Raw genomic sequence first — 17,002 nt, 5'->3', positions numbered from 1 at the left:
TAGTTGCTAGAAGAATCAGAGTACACTATTAGGTTTGTGTCAAGAAATAACTAATGTAAACTGATAATAAAGATACCTAATTATAATAAGAAAAAAGGAAGATGTATTAATGGATAAATATAAAAAGACAAAATTTCAAGAAAGGGAAAGAGTTTGCTGCTTTTAATTTAAACCTTGTACATTATGGACTTAAACTTTAAATGCTAAGTTAACAATGATTTACAGATTGTGCTTATTTTAGCATTACATGTAATGAAAGATGGCACTTTAGGCTAGATATTTTCATTTAATAATATAACCATACTCAGAAGCAAAATTAATAGGTTAGTTCCATATCACATTCACTAAATATACTGTTTCATAGTAATGTTTTTATATTTTTATATTCTGTTAAACTGACCAATATCCAAAGGTAACATTTAGAGTCATCATTTCAATAGAGTTTGGAAATGACATTTGAATGACACTTGAATGTCACAATTAATAACATTCTTTAACATACTTTCAATGCATGTTCTGTGTAATACATATAAACTTGCAGATGATCTGCAAGACAAATCAGAAAAGAATGCAAAAGTCAACAAGGAAGCATGTGTCATTTCTTGAGAATTCTAGCACTTTACAATTTTGCATTTTGCTCCTTTTTGTTATAAAACCAAAGTTGACTGGGTGTTTTGTACATGGGTAGCAAATAAAGGTAGAAACTTCCAGAAAAAAAAAAAATTCATGTTTAGTGATAGTTTGTTTAGTGAGCAAAACAATCTGCCCAATCTTTCATCCTATTACCCATACTTCAAATTTAATAGCATTTGACTTATCAAATGTCCTTGGGTTTCATTTTCAGCTCTCACTTTATAGCTGTTGAATCTCAAAATTGCCGTTTTCTTATCTGTAAAACGGGATGACAAAAATAACCTCATGGAGTTATTGTATTAACAAGAGAGTGTGTGGCAGGAATGTTCCTGAGACATACTAGATACTCAGTATAAATGTCCATTGCCATTCTCCTTTCCTACTTCTTGTAGGTGGTTCAAGAGAAACATGAGCTGACCATTTTTTATACTGGAAAATCTCCTTTGGGACCCAGCAAGAAATTATAAGCTTCAATAAGCACTGCTACTTTAAATATTTTCCCCTGGTAAATCCCAAAATGACTTTCTTCTTAGAATACTATATCAAGGTTAAAAAAATCACAGACCTAGTGAACAACTAGAGTTTGATGTTTGAGAGGCTGCTCCTGTTTATGGGCTCTGCCAGTATTTCTCTACCGGAATTCAGCCCTCGGAAAAAAGGTTTATCCATGTGGGAAACAAGTAAATTTCTATAGATCAGAAAAACTAGCACTAATAGGTAGCTTTAATTCCATTATATCCCTATTTTTCCGTTTTGTTCAGGAAAAAAAGTAAATGTTTAAATTACGTTATCTATAACAACTTCTTTCTTACACATATTTAGAACAAAATTAACCAGTATTTCTGGTCCTTTCATCCCCATCACTTGAGACTCTAACTAGAAATGTAATGCAAACAGAAAGAAAAGGGAAGAACTAGATCCCTAAATACTACCCAATCAAAGGCTGGGAAATTCAATGGGAAAATCTAAATAACTCATGCTCCTAAAAAAATTATGTTTTAAGTTGTCTTTAATAAATCCAATGGGTTTAAGCACACTTATGATCAGGATATAAATGCCAATTTATTATCAATTTTTATTAGCATATTTCTGAAAATTATGTCATTTTTCAGATTTCTGGAGGAAATGTTTAAGCTAAAGTTTTCACCACAAAAATGTATCATTTGAAAATGATGATTTTTACATAAAAATCAGGAAAGTGGTTTTTGAATGGCACAAGCATATTACCTAGAATATAACTGTAATATTAAGGAATAATTCAATGGAATGTAATGGTAACTATAAGAATAAATGAGGCACTAAAGTAATAAATCAATGACTATTTTAATTGTTTCATTTTTTTCCCTTGGGATTTAAAATTTGTACCTAAAACGGTAATATTGCTCAGTGCTCTCCATGGACGTTAAAATATGTTTAGTGTTCATTTATATATGTATTCCACATAGATGATAATAAATACTACATACAATAAAGTAAATTCTAAGTTGTTTAATAGAAGGAAATTCCATCACACTTCATGTAAAACCAGAATTAAAAGAATCTTATTGCCCTAAAGATGTATGCCAAGAATTCCAAGCAATAGTTCTTCCTCTGTTATTAAAGGTTAAATTCTGAAGAAATTTAAGTAATTTTTGTACAATGTTACAAACTGATTTTTTTAGGCCTTAGAGGAATTTCTTTATTTTGAAATGTGTTTAAAAGTAACTGATTACTAAGTCAGAAGTCCCAAACAGAAGTAGCTATTTGTAAGTTTTGGCAAAATTTTTACATTTTAATTAGCAAAAATCAAATGACAATTGCCATTTCTTCACATGGCAAGAAATCTAATCCATTTAAATGTAACAGAGCCTTTGATTTTATAAACCAGAAAACTTTACCTGAACATTTCTACTGATAATGATTTTCTGTCATATACAAATTCTCATCCAAAGCCTAGTTACAAAGTCCTAGGAACCATTCTCTGAAACTACTGCACAGTCCACCCAAAAAAATTTACTTCAGAAACCTAAAAGGCAAGATCAATGAATCTCAAAAGTGTCAAGACAAAAGCTTGAAAAAGACATATAACCATATTCCAAGGGGACTGTTCAGACCGCACTAAATTCAAAAAATGCCACTAATGACATTGATAAAGACAAGTGCCCATATGCGGAAAATGCAGGTTATTAAATGTGCAATTTTAGAACAGTCGTCCTCAAGGGGAATTCTCTTTCAAGTGGTCTATCAGGTAAAGTCTATTTGCATAATAATACCTAGGTTATTTGCCTTTTTCACTGTTGCTCACCAACTGATACACAGTGAAGTTTTCCAGAGGCTACAGCCTCATTGATCTGATAACTTGTGTGCCTCTATATGTCTTATTTTTTGAAATTTGTGAGTTTTAATTTGAAAAGGCAAATATCAAAAGACATAACCTACAAAAACAGTAATTAGGGTCCCCAATATTTTTTTTAGTGTAAAGCGGTCCTGACACCAAAATGTTTTGCAAACCACTGTTTTAGAATATTTCAAGGCCTACAGCATAAGCATATTAAGGCCATTACAAGTCAATAGTTACAAAAGGCTGACTTTAAAAAAATACCAAATTCCCCTAAGAAACTTCCAAACAGTGGAAGTTTCTGGGCATCATGTAAATGATGCTCAACATAATTTATCTATAAAAGCACCTCAAATAGCAGCCAAGACAAGTTTATCTGCTTATAAATTAAATATAATTCTATTATGTAATTCTAAAGCCACATTTTCAACTATATCTATTACAAAGTAGTATTTGAAAACTTAAAGTAACAGCAGAGAAAAATAAAACTCAAGTATAATCAGATATAAGGTATTAACTAATGGACACTTAGCAAGTTATCACTACCTAAAATAACCAAGATTAAGATTCAAACATTAGTCATAAAACAAGGATTACTTTTAATCATCTTTTTACAAAATCAAAATCATAAAAACAGGAAATTTAGAAATGTAAGAAAATAATCTCACCTGATTAGTTTTCATTAAAATTTAATATCTAGCTTGAGTGATGTTTAAAAATAACTAGAATCATCAAAAACTACTGAAGAATCTGAACAACAGTCTTGGTGGTCAAGCTATCAAGCTTTCAGGTAGAACATTACTGAGGGAAAATCAACTTTCTACAAGCTCTTCTAGAGCTAATGAAAAATTCACAGAAATTAACACAAGAGGAATTAATTTAGCTAATATAAGAAGAAACTTCTTGACATCTTTATCAAGGCATGTTTCCAAGAAATGCTATGGAATCTCATTCCTTGGAAATGATAACCTAAACATATAAAGTACCATTATTTACCAAGGGCTTTTCTGGTAAGAAAAAAACTAAACAGCATATAAGGCTTTTAAATGCATCAAAAAGGATAATCTACAACCTCTTAAGCAATATATATTGCATAACACAATATATGATATATATATATAATACAGGATATAATTCATATATATATATATAATATATATTACAGATTAACAAATAGATAATGTATACATCTTATGTGGAAAATCTCTAAAAATACGCAGGTATTCCCCACACCTTAGGATAAATCTAACTCTGCCTCTATCCTAGCCAGCTGACTTTTGTGAACATCAGGCTAATAAAAATAAAAACAGTGATGAGGCCAAGAAACTTATTCAATAGACACAGACTGAGTACTAAGTGCTATAAAATAAACTGTATATATATGCCAAATCAAATATGAAGGACTGAATATTCCATTCTTCTATTTCCTTAAATTGGCACTGGGAAAATAAAACTCCCCGTGTAACATCATCATTATAAATACTGTATTATATTTCAAATGACACTTGTCATTTACCTAAATATAAGAATTAAGATATTACTAGAGATAGGCAACATTCTTCATATGAAACTGGGCAACCAGAAATTAACCAATGTTTATAATCTAAAATAACTGCTGTTTCATCTCTACTAACAAACAATCCCACCATAAGCTGCTAAATACTATTTTGGTAAGAAAATCACCAAATGTTTTAAGGAAAGATACTTAAAATAGATAATCACTGCTATGTAAAACTTGTAAGCAGAAGAAATGTAAAAGAACAAATAATGCATAAAAGAAAAATCTCCCAGTTTAACCTACTTGTGATATGGAAAAACAAAAAAAAGTGCTTGGTAAAGAAGTCAATTTTTGTGACTATAAACACATTAACAGAAATGACAAACTTAATTATTATAGTTCTACATGTGATGTAAGAGTACATCTACATGTAAGACAACAACTCAATCTTTCTTTTGAAGAAGAACATATACATAAACACACAGACAAAGAGACACAAATGTGTTTAACTGAAGAGTCTTGAATGTTTCATCTTGGGCCCAATGGATAAACCTAACTTTCGGTAGTAGAACTTCAAGTAGAAGAACTGAGTCATTACTGTGGTTTTATGATAGAAATATTTGTCTTATGACAGAAATGTTTGCTTTTTTTTTCCACTTCTTTGTAGCAAGAACTTATTCACCATATTCACGAACATACAGTTTGTATTTACTCTCAAACATCTAAACCTAAGATTTGGTGACTATTCAAAGATAATGGGCGCTACAACCGGTAAAGGAACTGACTTTTAAGATGAATTTCTAAATGTCTGAGATAATCATTAAGCTGCCTGCTCTAAAGGCAATCTAAAAGTCTAAATTTGTATGTAGTTGTGGACATAACTAAGTTGAAAAAAAAGTGACCTTTGTTTTTATAATCCACTCACCACCATTCAGCAGTCCTATAACAGTAGAGTTAGAGGATAGAAAGGGGAAGGGAAAACTACCATTTCCCAAGTCTATAGACAGAAAAATATTTCTCTAAATATATAGACTGTGACCTCCTTGAGGATGGTGATTGTGAGCTCCTTGAGAACGGTGACAAATAGTAGATACTCAAAAAAGGTTGACTGATCAAATGAATGTTACATTTAGGGTGCTCATTCATTCCCATAGCTGTCTATGAATAGGATTTCAAGGAAGCCACTTAATATAATGAGCAGAATGGTTTAGAGAAGAATTCCCTTTTCCCCAGACAGACAGATATCATAAAAATTGGGTTGATCTACCTCATTACTCTTGCTTTGAGATAGTGTCAGGCTATCATTGGTCAGTTCCTCATCATCAGCACTGTTTCTGCTAAGAACTTTACTCTTCTTCTTCTTACAACCCCCTTCACTGGCAGGGCTGCTATGATCTTCTTCGTTGCCTTCATCATTCTCATCCTCATCACTCCCACTTCCCTCATCTTCATCATCTTCATTGTCTCCATCACTTCCTTCTTTCTGAGATGCAGATCTTCCCTTTCTCTTTACTACAGTAGGCCTCCAGTCATTGTCATCTTCACTGTCATAGTCATCCATATCATTCAGCTCTTCCATGGATACAAAATCCAACAGTGGTCGGTTTCGACGAAGGTTCCACTTTTTTGGCTCACTGACTTGCTCCTCTGTAGTGGTTGTCGTAGTGGGGACTGAAAGAGATGTGTTAACAGCAGGAGGACTTGTGGCTGGTGTGGTGGAAGCAGTGCAAGGAACCACATTGTCAGATACTGATGCTTTTTCTTTCTCCTCTTTTTCTTTCTCCTTCTCTTTTTCCTTTTCTTTTTCTTTCTCCTTTTTCTTTCGAGGTCTTTCTCCATTCTCTTCTTCCTCCTTTTCCACTTTAATTAACTGTTTTTCTGATGACAGTATTTCTTCCTCTGCAGAACTTTTAAGTTGTTCTTCTTTTATTTTAACATCTTCATTCAGTTCTTCCTCTAAAATATTTTCTTCAGAATCACTACAGGAACCTTCTGCACTGTCCTTTGAGGGATCTTCACTTCCATTACCACTCCCTTCAGAATCTGTTGAAAATATGAGAAAAAAAAAACCACACATATGTATATACATACACACACACACACACAACGCTGACACAAATGAAACCACCAAAATTTGTGAATAACTTGCAAAACAATATAAACAAATTTAAGTCAAAGAATGATAGACATTCCCAACCTGATTAATAAATCAATGAAGTTGGTATAATGATTTTAGAAGTTGGTATAATGGTTTTAGTTCAATATATATCACTAATGAAGATGATATATGTAGCTCTAAATTAAAATATCCTTTAAAAAAAGGAGCACTGTTTGTGTCATATAACTCATGATATATTTGGTACACTGGAGGCAATTTTTTCTAAAAGTAAATGTGCTTCTTTTTAAATTGGTCACTTGATTTTACCTTAATGATAATATAAGAGACCAAATTCTTCTTCCTTTCCACCTCCCTTTTATAAACTGTATGGACTTACAAGTATTGAGTTACATTCAGAACAAGAAAAACCTGACCCCAAAAACTTCATTTCATTTGTTTTACTCTTAATCTAGCAAAAATGAGCACACATATTTATGACAATCAACTTGTACCACATCCCTAATATGGCGATCAATTTTAGGAGCACCAAATAGACAGGTGAAAACAAATAATAGCAATGGCACAGAAAATGGAAGTTGCAAGGAAGTTACCAATTCTGCTTATTAGGATGCTGTTCATATCCGTGAGAGTCACCTGAACTTTCAAAAATTCTAGGAAGTAACTACTGTATTCCCTAGACTGAAAGAAATTAATGAATTTTTTAAAATTCATCTTAGAAAGAACAATCACAGAAGTTACTAAAAATGTAGGCTGACGACACTGAAGAGTTCATGCAGGACTATAAGTTTTCTAGCAAGTTTCTTCCATTCCTTCCTACCTAGGGCAATCCAGGCCCTCAGCCCAACACTATTCAGTAACCTTTTTAACACCTAATAAAATAAATAAAAACCTAAAATATTTGGGGAGGAGAAAAAAGGAAGGGAAGCAGGAGGGAAGTGAGAAACAACCCATCATAGTCATGTTGTGGCCAACACCAACACCAATGGTAAATCTGTAGGGTGATGAATTTTTATACCTATAACCAAGAAAAAGGTAGTAAAATAGTGAAAAAAGTCCATTTTTCCACACAATTTTAATTTTTGTTAACTCTAGTAGCCTTAGCCTCTATAATAATTAGGCATTAAAAGCAAAGAAATTTGTAATTAGTATCTGGTATCTAAAATGTCTCAGAAATCCTTTACAGATGGCTGATTAAAAAGGAAAAAGACTAGTACTTAGCTGATGTTGACTGACCCTATAAAATCATTGTCAATCTCAAGATTATCATGCAGGTACCCATAGCTTATTCAGACTCTCGTGAAAAAACACTCTCATCCTAAATAACCTTGCCTAGGACATAAAGCAATACCATCTAAGTCAACAATCCCTTATCAAAGGACAGTGCAGAATCCCTCAAAGTAAACAGTTAATTAAAGTGGAAAAGGAGGAAGAAGAGAATGAAGCCAGATGTGTTTCAGAATGTAATTTTTTTTTCTTCAAATTTTAGAAAAATAGCATGGTATATGCACAATATATGACACTAAAATGCCCAGTGAGGTCTATGGTACTACCTATAATCAAATAAATTATTTCTGCAGTATAAAGTATGAATATTTATGAGTATGATAAATAAATGCTACAAATAAATTCCTCTGCATTAAAGTCAGCTTTTACCATCAACTAAGTTTGTATCAAATTTAGGGAACACCTTTGGATTTGTGAGCTTCTTGGATCTCAAAAACTGTGGACCCAATATCACTCACAAATAGTGATTTTTTCTCAGTTCAACAGCTCCTCAAATCATTAAGACAATTATGATTTTCATAGCACTCACACCAATTAATCTAACCTACCAGGAAAAACTACTTTGGTAAAAAAATAATGACCTCTAGATATTTTTAAAGATCCAGTAAATAACAAGCAGAGTTGATTAAACACTTCTAAGGCAAACAGGATCTCTGTAAACTGACTAAAGAAAACTAGAACAGTTTGCAAGCAATGCCATAAACAAGAGAGCTGGTATATGGAGAAAAGGTACTTTTCTTCTGGACCAATCTTCTGGAAGCCTTTTTATACATATAAGTACTCCTAATCTTTTTTACCAATAAAAACAATAATAGATTAAAAAAGTAAGATTAACTGAGGCACAAAAGTCAGTACCTTCTTAAGACTGAGACCAATCCAACTTTGCAATCACTTGGTAAATTTTATAATGTCAACAATTTTTGCAATTTTGTTTTGGTTGTGTTGCCAATGCCAACCAATTATTTTTGAAAGTACAGGGACACTGATACCCTTTGATTCTGTTTTTGTTTTATAATCAGGCATGCATAGAAATCAGTTAAAAATTCTAAACGCTTGACATTTATTAATATATTATTAGAAGCATCTGAGATGTTTTCATTAAGACAATTATGGAGAAAAGGTACTTTACTTCGGGACCAATCTTCTGGAAGCCTTTTTACACATATAAGTACTCCTAATCTTTTTTACCAATAAAAACAATAGTAGATTAAAAAAGTAAGATTAACTGAGGCACAAAAGTCAGTACCTTCTTAAGACTGAGACCAATCCAACTTTGCTATCACTTGGTAAATTTTATAATGTCAACAATTTTTGCAATTTTGTTTTGGTTGTGTTGCCAATGCCAACCAATTATTTTTACTGGATCTTTAAAAATCTAAATCCTAGTATCTTACCCAACCCTTCATTCTCCAAATATCACAGATTAACTGTAACTTCAACTGCGGGCATCGGGAATACATCAAATTTTATCTTTCTTTGATCTCTGAAAAATAACCTTCATCTCATTAATCATCTTCTTTTTGATACATACGCACTTAAAGGATGGAGATGAACAATGTTTGGTTATGAGCACTGCTAGGTAATAGTGACAATAGAAAATCAGAGTCCTTGGCTATCTATAACTATATTTTTGTAGGTTTCAAAAAAAAATTACTACATATTCAAACAATGACTCTGCCATGTTCCAAATCCATCACTCTTAACATCCTTAAAATACTAGTAATAGTACACTAGAGAAATAAGATAGATACTTCAAATACAGCTATCCTAGGCAAAAGAACAGAGTTAATTCTAAGTACACAAAATTTTTTACATAAGAAGAAAAATCTTTAAAATTTACATCCCTACTTCCTGTTCAGTTAAATAAAAGGCAACCTTTCTCAAATGTACAATGCAATGTAACAAAATCTCTCCAAGCAATGGCTATTTCAACTCAGTTAAGGAATCTTAAAGTTATAGATTTAAAAAAACAATCTTCAAGAACCTCTTCACTATATTTAACGCTTTAAGTTTCCCCATGATAAATAAATAATAAAATCAATGATTTAATTCATAATTTTATGTTAGCTTTGCAATATTATCATCTCTGTTCATCAACCTTAATTCCTTAACTATCTGTTCACTGACCTAGTACAACAATTAGTAGTATAAATATACACAAAAAATAACAGATCATCAGTCTACTGGTTATTGTTATATCTTGGGGCCATTTCTGACTAATCCTGTGTATGTCCTTTTAAAAAGCTCATCAGTCAACAATTCACCCTCTACTTCTGACATGAGTTCCAGCTATGTTATTTTATATTTTCTGACTAAGTCTAGACCAGCGGGTTCTCAAGTGGGGACAGTGCTGTCCCACAAAGGACATCTGGCAATGTCTACAGGCAATGGTTGCCCTGAAAGGGCAGGTAATGGGGGTTAGGTAGGAAAGATGCTACTGACATTAAGTAGGTAGAAGACAGGGATGCTGCTAAACACCTTGCAACGCACAGTACAAGGAATTGTCCTCCATAACAAAGAATTGTCCGACAAAATGTCAACAGTGCCAACGCTGAGAAACCCTGGTCTGGATGTAAAATGTTAATTTGACCTCACTCTACTTATCCAGGCTCATCTCTTCTATTATTCTCTTACTCAATCCTGATCAAGTATAAATGACATTTTTCCAGCCTTCACACTTTTAATACTTAATGTATCCCACTTAGATTGCCTCTTTTTAGTTCCTAGTTCAACTTATCTCCTCAGTGAACTGTACTGGATCACTCCAGTCTAAAGTAGTCCCATCTCCTCTGAAAGACCTGAACTGCACAAAATATCAGTCATGGCTTGTATCATCTATCTGTTTTCTTACTTATTTAATTATTCTAATATTATCACTATTTCTTTGTGAATTCACCATAACATCCAGCCAAGTGGCTTTAACCAAAACTACTGATGGTCAATGAACATAACTTGATTCACTTAGTCAGTCAGATTAAGCACAAAATACAACCAAGGCAAAGTCTGAACTTGACTTCCAGTTAAATTATTTTCTGAAATTCGGCCTAACTAAACTAACTATGGCTTCAGATCTAAAGTGAACCATCTTACTTTGGCCAGGGGGTTGGAAGGACAGAGCACTGCTTTATTGTCTTGCTTAATAAAAGTAATATATGCACTCATTGTTAAAAACATTAAATTTATGTATCAGATTACTAAATGTGATCTATCCTTACCTTAAATGTCTCCTATTCTATCTCCAATCCTAGATCCCAGTCTCAAATACAACCACTTTAACTAGGACAAATCATGAAATTGCCAATAATCAACTGTTTTAGACCTATTAAAACTGGTAATTTCATATGGTTCCATCTAACATTTCTACCTCTGGTTCTTCTACTGGTATCACCATAATTGTAATACACTTATATACCACTTTGGACATACTAATTTTAAAATTTGAGATTTCCAATCAATTGAGAAATTTAACTCTACTTTCTCATTAAAGATAAAGTAAAAGATAATCTATTTTCAGTCCATAATTTTCTGAGGGTAGAGGCTTACAATTACTAACTGTTGATAATCACTTGCCAATTTTGTTGGCAGGTTAATTTTAAGCAATTTCAGAATTGTCTATAAATTTATTTTTAAAGCCAAACACACACATGAAGTTTTATAGTCAGAATATCAGATTTCAAAATGAAGAAATTAATGCACAGAATCCAGTTAACAAAAATTGATGCCAACTAATCTAATCATTTTTACACTAAATCCTAAGGAAGTCAGTAGTTCATTCAATAAGTCATTTCCACAGACTGTTTTGAAAGACGCTATGATTAGACAGATGTTTAGCTACTAATTCTTCACCTCCAGCTTAACCTCTGAGTCATTAGTAGGGTTGGGATTCCACAACTTCAACATATTTGAAAACCAGTGATAAGTCTTACTTCTTGTAAGAGTTCAACTCAGGCAAAGAGAAAGGATTCAAACAGAAAACACTAGAGTAGGCCAACATCTCAACTATGGGGACATCAACGCACCTTAATCAAGAATGGAAAATATGTTTCAATTTCTACTATTAGCTATTTTTTAAAAACATTTTCTACTACACTCTCATTTGCAACAATATATCAAAAAGCACAAATTTGTGACCTTGGTTCACAAGGTCCAGCTCTCCGACAGGCCGGGTAAATAAATTACAAGTAAAGCAGACTAGGTATTGTGACAAGAGGAAATGGAAAGTATGTGTTTTTGAGTGCTTTTAGGTAATTAAAAAAAAACAAAAAAAACGTTAGCCTAACAAAACTCATTCTACCACTTCTCATACATAACAGGTAATTCCCACCAACTACAATTAAGATTTAACAAGGTCAGGAATATGTACTTACCTTGATACTAAAAATTATTTTGAGAAAGTAGATGGTATCATTAGATGGTTTTGACCTTATAAATAGAAGTTATACCTGTGAATGACTCCATTGCAATAAATAAAAAGAAAAAAAGCTTTTCACAAAGTCAGGATTGGTCACAGAAATAATGATGGGATACTTAGAGAAATTAAGCTTTGGATGTTTTCCCATAATGGTATTCAAAAAGAAAGTCATAGCTTCTGAGAACTGACTACTTTTGTCATAGTTTATAATTTCAATCATAACAAACCAAAACTACATTCTAGCCAAAAATATTATTAAATGCCAAGGTTTTCACCAAGAGAACTAAAATAGGTTTGTATTTTACCTTCCTTCCCTTCTTTGGAAATACCAAACATCAGTGAATCAACTAAATGATAGATCAAAGACCTGAGAAGCAAAGGTTAAAAAACAATTAATGAAGATAAATTTAACAACTTTTGATTGCTGGGAGTGACCTCAATTAGTCATCACAACATCCAAGTAGTTTTAGTTTAAGATTACATTTACTTTTAGGATCTTAGTGTTAAGATTGTAAATTTTGGAGTCAAAAGATGTGGATTTGATTCATTATGGTCCGAGTGACCTCATGTAAATTCTTTAACCTCCGTTGTTCTGTTATCTGTAAAATAATGCCTTCGCTGAATTACTGGAAAAATTAAATGAGATTATGGAAACAAAAAGCTCTCACTAAATAACAATGCAAATTCTACTCCTTGATGCTGGTAGAAGAAAAAACAGTTAACACAATACAACCTAATTTCATCTACCATCCCTAGCAGGAAAAAAGAAAATCCAGAGGAAAGGAGATATGACTATGCATAGAAAATTCTCTGGAAAAATATTTGAAAACTGTTGAAGGGATGAAATTGAAAGAGCTTTAGTTTCTTACTTAAATTTCCATGACAAGGAGCAGTATTTTAACTAATTTTTATTCATGTGTGCATTACTATTTTTCACATAAAATATTTAAACATAATTTGTATGCATTTCTCAGATTCCTACAATTAAAAGTAAAAAAAATCTATACAAATGAGTACAATGAACAACAAAGGAAAACCATGCCTTTTTCTGTTTTTCAATTTTTTACAATGTGAAATACATGCCCTTTTAAAAGAGTTGTTTTTAAAATCACAAAGTGTAGGAAGTAAACATGCATACTTTATACCTCAGAGATTTTTGAAATGCCCAGACACCAAGGTCCAACACCTACCACAATGTACAAGTTTTTACTCTGGTCAACTTTATTCTGGTAAGGGAGCTTACAGACAAAATGCAAAACTCCCCTCAGAGGGTGCCAAGTGATCTGAAAAAAGAACCTTGCTCACGGGCTGTTCACAGCTCACATTACTCAGGATATTATTCTACTACAGGGTATCTCTCAGATTTTTACCCCCCTCTATCCATAAAATAAGCAGAAATGTATTTTAAAGTGAAGAACAGAGAAAATTCTTTTGCATCTTTGGAATAAGTCCTTTGTTGCCTGCTAATTATCTGAGTATCAACAAAAACAGCAATTATAGCATCTAATGATAGGATCTTAGGGAAATGTGGGAAATCAAATGGACAACATAAATGACGTTTATGTGCTTTAAATTGTCATTTTAATCAAAACTGTGTCTTGAAAAATTCAGAAAATAAGCCCAACTCCAGAAAGCTGGGAAGGGGAAGAAAGAAGGAAACATTTACCTGAGGCATCTCCAACTTTAAAATCACTGTCATCTGAACTATCATAATCGAGAGCTTCTAGCAGAGAAGCTGCCAAAGGCTTCACCTGCCTCCTCTTGGAGCTGCGATCCACTGTGAAGAGAAAAACAGTACACTGTTAACCATCATCACACCAAGCACAGGTGAGAGCTGTGATGCTGAGGTACAGCTGACCTCGTGCAGGGAATTTTGTTCAGTTCTCAGCAAAAGGTGTGTGGAAGGTTGGGGTGGCAACGCGAACTTGGGAAGGGCGGGGAAGCCACATGGGCAGCTCCAGCCCCGGGTGAGCGAAGCTGAACCCAGGCCGGCCAAAATCGAAGCTGACCGACCCTCTCTGCACGTCCCTGTGATGTTTCTGCGACTCGTTCGTAATCCCTCACTTAAGACACTGTAACAGTTAATAGAAAACGCAAAGCCCAGGGAATAAATGAAACCGTGTTCATTCCCGCGGATCGTCGAGGGGGTCCCTCCCAACCCCGCCTGCCCCCTCCAGGCCCTGACTTCTACCAGGGCTGAAATGAACCTTTCTCCCCGCGGAGGCCCCCACACTTACTAAAGAATCCGTGAGGTGATCGTTTGAAGGAGACCTAAGGAGAAGCTGCGGGAGACCAGGCAGCGCCGTGGTTAGGACTGAGACCCCGGAACAAATCCGAAAGATGCTATTTAAAATCTGCGGCGCCCCCGGGAACTGCCCCGAGGTTCCTCCCTCCCACTCCCCAGGTCCTCCCGGAACGGGCCCCGGCCGCCCGCGCCCCTGCCCGCGGCGCTCCCCGGCCAGAGGCGCCCTCTTCCCAGGCAGCGGGGCCAGCCCGGCAGCCCTTGGGAGTTAATTTCTCCCGTTAAAACTGTTAAGCAAAAAAATAAAGAAAAACTTTATTAGCCTGCACCAGAAGCAACAAAAGACCCAGAATTTGCACAGTCCGAGATCGGTTGCCTGAGACAATAGGGAAAGCAACGACCCGGATACAGCTCTAAAGTGAAGGAAGTGAAAACACAAGGCAGAGGACGGCCTCAGGAGCGGCAGGAGCCGACGGCGCGTGCGCCGGATTTGCAGGGGCTCTGCGTTCGAGGGGAGGAGCCGAGAGGGGGCCGGGCGAAACAGAGCCGTGACGAACTGGAATAGAGAGCTCTCCCCCACCTCGCGCGGCTCCGCCCACAAGTCCCTGAAGCTCCGTCCTGAGTTCCAATCAGTGGGGCGCTAAGGCTTGTTACTAGTTTTCTTAAAGGATTTGCTTGGAATACACTTTACACAAAGGTACTTGCTAACTTTTTACCAAAAAACATAATACTGACAAGTCATACTCTACCTGGGGCTTCCATAAATTGCATCTTTCAAAATATCTTGGAACGTGTGAAAATTTTATTTCTCTGATGGGAGTAATGTCAGAATTGCATTAGACCTTGTTTGATTGAAGCTTTGAAAATTATAACTTTAATAGAGAAAGAAGCATTCATTAATAATATTAACTACTGTTAAAATGAGTTACTGTGGACAGACATTTCCTTATAAATTAAACCAGTGATAAGTCTTACTTCTTTTAAGAGTTCATTCAGTATTAAATTATGCTGAGAGAGAATACATCTAGGGAAAAATGCTCCTCACAAGTATTTTGTGTATTACCTCATGTTGTGTGTTCAAATGAATGTAAACAACTAATGCCTTGCACTCGGGGAGTTTTTTAAGATGAATTTTTAAACCCATAAAAATATGAGGACAGTATGTGTGCCTGGGTATGGTAGTCCTTTAACAGTTTCAGACTCCACATTTATTCACATACAGGTTAGCTATTTTTTAAACGATATTAAAATGTTGGAATTGGAGCAGTATTAATGCTTTTAAAAATGTTTATCCAGGATAGAAAGAGACTTGAATGAAGCTGATTCAATTCATTAATTTATTCCACAAATAAACATTGAGTGCAAATGTTTATAGCATGAGGGAATAATGTTATGAAAGACTAAATATGTAGGTATCAAATCATACAGCAGTGGAGCTTATTTTTTAAAGAAACATGTTCAATTCTTTTGTAAACTGGAATTAAATTTTATAACATTAAATTTGAAAATAAGTAAATATATAGTACTATTTATGGGACAACTACATGGAGGCTGGTTCTTCTTCAAGACAACTGTCACCTTTTTCCTTCCAGGGCTTAAGGTACAGTTGAGATACAAACAAGTCAACAAGCAACTGCTGTATATTGTGCTAGTAAATTTTTGTCCCAGCTTCCTGTCTTATAAAACCTTCCATTCTGTACAATTCCTCAGAGTATTTCTCTGCTTGAAAGATGGGATGTGCTGCCCAATTCAAGAATTGCTTAATAAAACCAATCAGAATTTTCAAATTTACTTGGTTTAATTTTGTTTTTTTACAACATAAAATGAATGAATTGGTCTAGGGAAGGGAGAAAAGGAGACAGAGGTGTTCCAGGCTAAGGAAATGACATGTGCAAATGCCCAGGGTTAGGAGAGCATGACTAGTCAGATTCCCCAAAAGCTGGACCATCTTTAATACCCCTGGGACATTTCACCATAACATTAGTTGTAGCCAATTTCATTGCAACCTCATCTGTTTTCCTCATCACTACTAAAAAAGTAAACTCCAATCTCTCTGAACCTCTAGTTCCCTGACCTAAGCTACTGCTGTTGTGTGCCCTCTCACGTTTCCATTGTGCTGTAGAAACTTCCATTCCAAAAATTTAATTACTTAATAAATGTCTTCGTTTTCAATGATGATTCTTGTACCTCCTTTTCTAAAATGCAAGGTTACCCAGCAGCCCTCTCAAATGGACATCACTCATCCTCCTACCTCATTTTCTCAAGATGTAGAGATGGCATCCATTTCTTTCACCACTGGCTTTCATATCTATTATTTCTCCAGTCAAAAGCCTAGCAACTTCATTATTTAACCAGCTCCATTCTGGGAACTTCACTTCCATTCTATTTAAAACAACAACATACAATGGATTGTTTTGCCTCTCCTATTATAAAACCAAACATTACAGTCCTTGACAACTTTCTACAGTCATTGGAAGAAATTATGCTGAGTTATCTAA

At 34.4% G+C, this 17,002-nt stretch overlaps 1 protein-coding gene across 4 annotated transcripts in view; it reads right to left on the bottom strand.

Annotated features, from left to right (window-relative positions):
* PHF14 (PHD finger protein 14) overlaps nucleotides 1–14,941 on the bottom strand; it is a 204,791-nt gene extending 189,850 nt beyond the window's left edge. For 3 of the 4 annotated variants that reach the window (XM_036894472.2, XM_036894473.2, XM_036894474.2), the window contains exons 1-3: nucleotides 14,500–14,941; nucleotides 13,929–14,039; nucleotides 5,716–6,491 (exon numbers count right to left, since the gene is read on the bottom strand). In XM_036894472.2, coding sequence (XP_036750367.1) covers nucleotides 5,716–6,491; nucleotides 13,929–14,039; nucleotide 14,500 — 888 coding nt within the window. In that variant the 5' untranslated portion in view covers nucleotides 14,501–14,941. The remainder of the gene's footprint in view (nucleotides 1–5,715; nucleotides 6,492–13,928; nucleotides 14,040–14,499) is intronic. The other variant, XM_036894471.2, reaches the window with a different exon arrangement.
* Nucleotides 14,942–17,002: the final 2,061 nt, after the last annotated feature.

This window comes from Manis pentadactyla, chromosome 7, assembly GCF_030020395.1.
Source record: "Manis pentadactyla isolate mManPen7 chromosome 7, mManPen7.hap1, whole genome shotgun sequence".
Lineage (NCBI taxonomy): Eukaryota > Metazoa > Chordata > Mammalia > Pholidota > Manidae > Manis > Manis pentadactyla.
Note: the sequence above shows the minus strand (reverse complement) of the source record. Positions and strands in the feature narration are given on the sequence as shown.